Below are 9,448 nucleotides of genomic sequence, written 5' to 3'. Positions count from 1 at the left end.
TATGGAGCTCTAAAAGAGTTTAGTCCAACTTTAGAGAAAGGGGTGCTAGAGAGACCTCTTGGGATGCTCTAGCAAGTGACTAAGAGAAGAAGTATGACTCAAAAATAATTTTGGTAGCCAAACATTATCATTCTCAAAGGGCCAAATACATGGGGGACACCTCTATTTATAGAGTAAGGTGTCTCCAAAATGGTCCAAACCCTAAAATGCTAACATGCACCAAAACCCTAAAAATGCTATCTTGGCGGAGGAGAGTTTGACATGTGGCAATCCTCACTCTCACAAGACAAACCACTCATATGTTGTCATGTGGAAAGCTAATTTATGAAAAGCTTCTCCAATAGGACAATGACACATGATCATTACCTTTGTAAGAGAACTCTCCATGAAAGAGCTTGCCATGTGGCATATGTGGGATGCTCTTCCTAAGATAGCTTGATTAACATAAGTAAACATGAAAGAGTTGCTTAAGCTATGCGCATATGATGCTCCCTACTTTAGCAAGATTGTTTTTAAAACCCTACACTACATGGCCTTAATACAAGGCCTTCAAAGGAAAACCTACACTACACGACCTTTAATACAAGGTCTAAAAATGCTCCATGATGGCCCAAGTGAAAAGGAGTTTAACTTCATCTTGGCTAGATGTTGCTAACTTTTCTTGAATTTGCTTAGCCATGCTTCTTGTGATTGAATCAGTACATGTCACATAACGTTTTGAAATACAAATTATTTCAAGTAACTATTTTACTAATGAATATGGGTGAAAAAACAATAGATCTTTTTCAAAACTTCCTAACCTATTTGCTCGTCTTATTGTTTTTTAGTCCATGTGTTCATAAAGAATGAATTATAATTGAAGTTTATATCTGAAAAGAAGTATAATTGAAATTTATATTTGAAAAGATTCTTCTTTTCTTATGGAATGTTAAGTAATGATCAAATTAATGTTAAAATAGTCCTTACAAAATAATTAAAATAACAAATTATCACTGAAACTCAATATCAAACATAAGATGAACACACTACAAGAAAACATGTAAATAACGTCCAACTTAAACTCACCCAAGAGAAGAAAACGGACGCTATTGTGTCCATGAAGAGTCTGTTTACATCGCACCCATTATACTAGGAAGTTTTCTATCATTTGCGTGGGCAGTGAAGAAGAACTTAAAGTAGAGACAGTCTGGCCCACGCAAGAGAAGGACTCTAATTTCTTCTGACACAAAAGTATAAATGGCTTAACTAACGTACTGAAAGCAAAATAAAGTCTGTCTAACCGACGCTACGATGCCATATTTTAAAAAAAATACAATTAGTATTTTAAAAAAGACTAAAAGCAAACTAGGTAATAAATTAATAACGAAATTAAACATATCAAACGTAACATAAAAATCACAAATGAAAAGTATCATAAAAAGTTATAGAAACAAATGAAAAGTATCATAAAAATTACAAAAACATATGAGAAGTAACATAAGAAATGCAAAACTTGTAGCCATAGTCTTAGTAAATCCAAAGAACTTAGACATATCAATACATTTCGATTGAAATTATATCAATACATTCAAGGTTCAGGATCTCAAAGAAATACAACATATTGCCCAAACCCAAAGTGAAAAAGAATCATGGAAGCAAAATAAAAAATCAGGATAAACAAACAGAACTTCCATACAAAAACTGATACTAGGTTTACTAACTTCTACTCTGTGACACCAACCTTCTAAACTCGCACCTTCCACCTCACCACCCCTAACATCATTAGTCGAAGCTTCCTCCTTCACGAATTTGAGTCTGGGAGGCTCAAATCCTCTAGCGTCAAGACGAGTTCCTTCCGCTTCACCAACTTTCTTCTGCCTCCACCGCTCCAAATCCTCTTGAACGTTTCCTCACTCTGCTTCAGGAGTTTGTGCGGGAACAACACCAAAATTTCGTCACCAAAGAAGGAAGGAGGTTGTTTTGGTGATGAAAATTGTAACATCCCGACCGGATATTACAAATTTAAATAATAAAATAATGAAGTAAATAATAAAAAAAAAATCATTTATTATAACTGATATTCCCAAAACGTGGGAAAATTAATAACTTTTATAAATGCAAATGATAAAACCAAAATCCATAATTACAAAAGTGGAATAATCCAAAAATGTCTCAAAAGAGTTTACAACTTATTTCCAATAACAGAATATATAAATAAAGATAAAACTCCCAAACTACCCCCTCTTCGCAGCTAAGCTTCACCAGAACCATCTGCATCAACATCATCTGCTCACATGTACCGCATACACGATCATTGCCAATCACAAGCAGATAGGGTGAGCTTAACAAATAAAGCATATAAAATGGTATACACATATATTTCACACACACACACACACACACACACACACACACACACACACACACACACACACACACACACACACACACATATATATATATATATATATATATATATATATATATATATATATATATATATATATATATATATATATATATATATATATATATATATATATATATAGGCAACACATTCATCATAATTAATTCCATCTTTTAAATTCATACTACCTGGCCATAACCACGTTATTCGTGTTCTGCATCTTCTAGTGAATACTTCAAGATGATTTGCTGCCACACCTATCGGCCACAACTGATAGAGCACGTGCGGGAACCATTGCTACAGATCATACACCGTAACTCCAAGTGGAGTTCCCAAATGCGAACATAGTTCGCAACATCCCAAGACTACCTAACTCGTCAGCCAACTACTAAGGAGGGCAATCTATCTAGACCCATCCGTACTGGCCACAACAAACACACTCACACCGGCAACACTCGCCAACCCGAGCCACAACTCAAGGGTTCCTCGTGTTCATCCGCCATCCTGAGCCACAACTCAAGAGATGCTATTCCGAGCCACAACTCAAGGAACACCAACAATCCCACCTTTGAAGCATCACCAAAAGCCTTGTAGATCACGCCTATAGAATCAACAACACCAATATTGCTGCAGTAAAATCGTCTGGCGGGGGACACGTACCGTCAAGCACTACCGCTTCAAAACCGCCTGGAAGGTATGATAAATCGAACCTTGGCTCACATTCCATAATTATCTTTTGGGAATTTAATATAATATTTTTTTTGCGCTTAAATTGTATTTAGTTGCATATTATATTATTGGATATTCTTGAGTTTAATAATGAAACAATAATTTAATTTAGATCCTTAAGAGTGTAAATAATGAATATTTTGTAGCCAGCCACTACAGATAACACACACATATCACCAAACAACACATCGGGAAAGACAAGTAATACCCCTTACCTGCTCGCCAAAACCCGGTAAAAGCATTACTTTCCTTAGGTCTTATAAGCAACTACCATTGCCTGCTCACCAAAACCTAGCAAGAGTATCACTCTTACCTGCTCACCAAAACCTGGTAAGAGCGCTGCTTCTACTCAGACCCGTAAGCAACAACTCTTGCCTGCTCATCAAAACCCAGCAAAAGTATCACCCTTACATGCTCACCAAAACCCGGTAAGAGCATTGCCTACCCTGAGACTCACAACAACAACCCTTGCCTGCTCACCAAAACCCAGCAAGAGTCCACCCCTTACCTGCTCACCAAAACCCGGTAAGAGGATTGTTTTCCTTGAGCCTCACCAACACAACTCTTGTCTGTTCGACAAAACCCGACAAGAGCCCCACCCTTACCTGTTCACCAAAACCCGGTAAGAGTGTCACTTTTTCCTAAGCTTCAAAGCAACATTCCTTGCGTGCTCAACAAAACCCGGCAAGGACACTGTTACTAAGCTTAGACATATAGAGTTAAGTGTAACATCCCGTCCGGATATTACGAATTTAATAAAATAAAAAGAAATAATACATCAACATCATTTATTTCTAAAAAAAAATAATAATAACGTCGCAGTTAATAATACCTCATTTCCCAAAATACGGGAAATTTAAGTCTTTATTTCATATATCAATAATGAAAATTAAGACAAGTATTCGTCAAATATAAGATAAAAGTCCAAGAACGTAAATGTTTACAACTGATTCAAAATCATAAAAATAAAATCCCCAAGCTATCCCCTCTCTGTAGCTAAGCCTCACCAGCTCCACCTGCAACATCACCTGCTCACATGTACCGCGTACACAATCATCGCCAAAGACAAGCAGATAGGGTGAGCTAACAATTAAAACACACAAGAATATATATATATATATATATATATATATATATATATATATATATCAATATACACATACATGTTTAACCAGTACAAATAATATAACAACAACACCAATTCTTTCTTTATATGGTATGGCCACCACCATATCAAGTATCCTTTATTTTCCCATAAAGTCTCATTCTATCTCCATCACATGGCCACCACCATGTACACCGATGCACCTATGGAAGTCACGTTACCTTCCCTCCACATGGCCACCACCATGTATATTAAGTACATCAGGGAACCTCGTTCCATTTCTTTCACATGGCCACAACCATGTTAACAGGGTTCTACATCTTCTGGTAAGTATCTCAAGGTGCCTTGCTGCCACACCTATCGACCACAACCGATAGAGCACGTGCAGAAATCATGCTACGGATCACACACCGTAACGCTAGGTGGAGTTCCCAAAAACGAACATAGTTCGTAATGTCCCAAGACTACCAAACTTGTCAGCAACCACTGAGGAGGGCAATCCATTGGACCCATCCGTACTGGCCACAACCAACACACTCACACCGGCACACTCGCCAATCCGAGCCACAACTCAAAGTTCCTCGTGTTCATCCGCTATCCCGAGTCACAACTCGAGGGAAGTCATTTCGGGCCACAACCCATAGAATGCCACGTGCTTAACCCCTATCCCAAGCCACAACTCAAGGATACGTTCCGGGTTACAACCCATGGAACACCAGCAAACCCACCAAGAACACCTCTCAAGGGTTTCGTCTCGTCTTACAAACAAAGCAGGTACATCTTCCTTAAACGTACCTCTTCGCCCTTGCTTGCTTAAATTAGAGCCTTTGTTTAACCATTACATCCCACCTCTTGTAGCTAGACCCTCAATCTGTGCAAGCCTCCAGAACCACTGCAGCCTACGTATTCTCGCTTAAGCGAGCTCATGCTCGCTTGGGCGAGACTCTCGTTCGCCCAGAATCAAAGTGCCTCGTCTAGGTGATGAATCCCTCAAAACCACAGACCTTCCCTCGCGATCTCGCTTAGGTGAGAGGGTCTCGCCTGGGCGAGACGTTCTTCTGCTCAAAATAACAATCAACCTCGCCTGCGCGAGATGTTCATTCAAACCACACAATGGAACACAAATCCTCGCTTAGGCGAGTCTCACTCGCCTAAGCGAGATGAGCCCTCGCCCAAACCCCAAAACCCTCCGCCCGAGCGATGGCCACAAGCAGACAAAGGGTTTGCGTCCCTGCATATCTCGCCTAAGCGAGTCTGACTCGCCTGAGCGAGAATTACAGGTTTTGACGTTGTTTCACGCACACACCTATTGCACCAGTGACCCAAAACACATCTCAACCACACCAATTCTTTAAGCACAATTTGGATAGGTACATACACGCTATTTGAACATGAAAACAGTCCACAATCACCTAACTTGGCAACATCACATAACACCCCCACATACCATCCCATTTACGCAAACTATTAGGTCCAATCCCAATGCAACAGTCCTCAAATCCATAACCCCAAATTCCCTCAAGTATAGCACGAATTTTTAGGGCCACAATTCATCACAAATTAAACAAAAACAGTGCAGTAAAGCTAAGATTCGGGTTCAGCTCCCCTAACCTGAAACTTCCCCGCTTAAGCTTGAAATTCAAGGGTTTCCTTTGATCCCCAAGGATGATTGTACTACCACGTTCGTTTCCCTTCTCTACTCCACTCCCAATTCTCCTTTCACTCTAAAATTTCGTCCTCACTCTAGAGCTCTCAGACAAACAACTTTCCAAACCCTATTCTCCTCTCAAAAAGTGCCTTTTATAGGTCTTAATACTTGGTAAATTAAAAAAAAAACGTGAATATACTTTAATTTGGGTTTTTATTGCTTTTCAAGGCTATGACTTGATTGTTTCTCAGCCCTTTAGCTGCTTGCTAGGTTTCTCCACCTATTCATATTCAGCCCACAGCTAAAGGTTAAATCCAAAAAGAGTTAAATTTGACTCACCAAGGTTTGAACCCATGGCCTTCCCAATGCCAAGTCAAAGCTAACCACCAAGCCAACTTATGTTTCTTGCTACCACACACAATTCAAGCATTATCTCATACAAAATGTGGCGCAACATACCATAAAAACAATAATAACAAAACTACACACATTTGGCATACATAGGACTTGAACCCAAGTCCTTTCACATAATAAAGTACTCTCAACCATATGAGCTAGTACTTTTCCACATTATACATAACATAATTTAATGTCATAAATGTACTAGCCTCCCACATTTATTAATTAATTATTTATTTAATTAATTAAATTTCGCGGGTCTTACATTAAGCATTAGAACTTAACCACAACACACAAGTTACAACCGAAACGCGTCAAGCTCACTCCCCAAGGCCCAAAAATCTTTTGAAAACCATTGCTCTGATACCAAATGTAACATCCCGACCGGATATTACGGATTTAAATAATAAAATAATGAAGTAAATAATAATAAAAAACTTCATTTATTATAACTGATATTCCCAAAATGCGGGAAAATTAAAAACTTTTATAAATGCAAATGATAAAACCAAAATCCATAATTACAAAAGTGGAATAATCCAAAAATGTCTCAAAAGAGTTTACAACTTATTTCCAATAACAGAAAATATAAATAAAGACAAAACTCCCAAGCTACCCCCTCTCCACAGCTAAGCTTCACCAGAACCACTTGTATCAACATCATCTGCTCACGTGTATCGCGTACACGATCATCGCCAATCACAAGAAGATAGGGTGAGCTTAACAAATAAAGCATATAAAATGGCATACACATATATTTCACATATATATATATATATCGACAACACATTCATCACAATGAATTCCATCTTTTAAATTCATACTACCTGGCTACAACTAGGTTATTCATGGTCTACATCTTCTAGTGAAAACTTCAAGATGACTTGCTGCCACACCTATTGGCAACAACCGATAGAGCACGTGTGGGAACCATTGCTACGGATCATACACCGTAACGCTAGGTGGAGTTCCCAAATGCGAACATAGTTCGCAACGTCCCAAGACTACCAAACTCATCAGCCAACTACTGAGGAGGACAATCTATCTGGACCCATTCGTACTGGACACAAGCAGCACACTCACAACGGCAACATTCGCCAACCCGAGCCACAACTCAAGGGTTCCTCGTGTTCATCCGCCATCCCGAGCCACAACTAAAGAGATGCTATTCCAAGCCACAACTCAAGGAATACCACGTGCTTAACCCCTATCCGGAGCCACAACTCAAGGGATACGTTCCGAGTCACAACTCAAGGAACACTAGCAATCCCACCTTTGAAGCATCACCAAAAGCCTTGTAGATCACGCCTACAGAATCAACAACACCAGTATTGCTGCAGTAAAATCGTCTGGCGGGGGACACGTACCGCCAAGCACTGCTGCTTCCAAACTGCCTGGAAGGTATGATGAATCGAACCTTGACTCACATTGCATAATTATCTTTTGGGAATTTAATATTTTTTTTTTTTTGCTTAAAATTGTATTTAGTTGCATATTATATTATTGGATATTCTTGAGTTTAATAATGAAACAATAATTTAATTTAGGTCCTTAAGAGTGTAAATAATGAATATTTTAATTCATAAATTAAGTCCCAAAATAAGAATTTTTGAGAGGAATAGTTCAGGTACTAAATACACCCCCAATTCTCATGTTTACACTCCTTTTTCCCAATTGGATTATCTATTTCTGAAAAAGGACATTTCTGGAGCTAATTGCACCCCCTATTTTCAGGTTCAAACCCCTTCTGTAATTGGACTTTCAATTTCTGTTCTGCACCCCTCCTTTTTACTAAGTTGCACCTCTAATGTCACTTAAAAATCTAATCCACCAGATTTTGCCACGTGACAATCCTTCACTTAATACAATAACCACCCACAGTTTGCCACCTCATCAATCCTCTACTAATTCAAATCACCAATCAAAAAACGCCACCTCATCACTCTCTCTCTCTCCTTCACACCACCAAAACCCTAACCCTAATCTCCTTCTCCCTCTCCATCACTCTCTCACCGCTGGCATCCCTCACGGCCGCCACAAACCAGTTCGGCCACCGCTGCTCACGCCGGAGCGCAGCCACCACGACGCGCTAACCCCGGAAAACCCCGTCACCGCTGCTGCACCGGTGGTCCGCAACTACATCGTCTTCTCGGCGTGTCCCGCAGCCACCACCATGCTGGGACTGCACTCGCCGGCAGCGGAATGCATCCACGAGCACGAAGCCACCAACACCCTCTTCTTCCTCGCGCCATCGTCAAAATGCAGACCCCATTGCTGCCATTGGAGTTCGCGCCTGTATCCATCACCACGGAGCTCCGCCACATCATCTCGTGACACCATCGTCACGCTTACGTCGGGACGTCGCCACCGTCGCGCTCTAGGAGCTCGAACCTGTCACTTTCACACTGTCGTCGAGCATTTATTGTACTTCCATCGCGCCTACATCGCCGCCCCTACGTCGTGAAAGAAATTGTGGTCACTACGGTGCCTCCATACCTGCAACATCGAGCAACTCGCGTCGCGACCTCCCTCAAACTGGCACTCCGTCAATTCGACAGCCACCGTGACAACCACCATGAACCCGCTGAACCACTCGCGACTCTTTGAAATGCACCTTGCGACAACCTCACAGCAGCCAAACCCTAATTCTGGAAAGAGAAAGTGCTGCCACATGTCCGCTTTTCAATGGACAGTCCAAAAGTCAAACTGGTCAACCAGTCAACTCTGAGCAAGGATTGGTTAACCGTGGTCAATTTGTCTATTTTACGCTATATTTGACAGGTGGTTCCTCTATAGGAACCCTAAATTGCCTAAAAGAGGAAAGAATAGTCTAGCGGCAGTTCATCGCCGACTAGACAATTTCTGGAAATTTTTCATAAACAATAAATTAAAAAGAATAAAATATCAATCATGTTCATACCAAATTCAACATACCAATAAGAATTAAATTAATCGATGCATGAAATTACCCTATTTAGCATGCCAATCAAATTAAAATTAAAGTTAACGCGTAAAGCTCCCCTAACCTGGTGTCCTTTGCTTAGAACTTTGAAAATTCTCCCTTGATCACCAATGGCTAGGGATGGCAACGGGGCGGGGACGGGTTTCGCTATCCCATACCCATCCCCGCATAAAAAATTCATGTGAACCAAAACATTTGTTAAATTTGCAAACTACAACA

At 40.2% G+C, this 9,448-nt stretch overlaps 1 protein-coding gene across 1 annotated transcript; it reads left to right on the top strand.

Annotated features, from left to right (window-relative positions):
* Positions 1 to 7,509: 7,509 nt before the first annotated feature.
* On the top strand, positions 7,510 to 9,142 carry LOC114174246. Its single transcript, XM_028059045.1, has 2 exons — positions 7,510 to 7,668; positions 8,002 to 9,142. The coding sequence occupies exon 2, from the start codon at positions 8,075 to 8,077 to the stop codon at positions 8,729 to 8,731; it is 657 nt and encodes a 218-aa protein (XP_027914846.1). The 5' UTR covers positions 7,510 to 7,668; positions 8,002 to 8,074; the 3' UTR covers positions 8,732 to 9,142.
* The last annotated feature ends 306 nt before the right edge of the window (positions 9,143 to 9,448 follow it).

The sequence above is a fragment of the Vigna unguiculata genome, chromosome 2 (assembly GCF_004118075.2).
Source record: "Vigna unguiculata cultivar IT97K-499-35 chromosome 2, ASM411807v1, whole genome shotgun sequence".
Taxonomy (NCBI): domain Eukaryota; kingdom Viridiplantae; phylum Streptophyta; class Magnoliopsida; order Fabales; family Fabaceae; genus Vigna; species Vigna unguiculata.
The sequence above is the reverse complement of the archived record's forward strand: the minus strand, read 5'-3'. Positions and strand labels throughout refer to the sequence as shown.

What these genes read in the sequence shown, in the direction of transcription:
- LOC114174246 (XM_028059045.1), top strand. Translation starts at nt 8,075, where the DNA reads ATGTCACTTAAAAATCTAATCCACCAGATTTTGCCACGTGACAATCCT.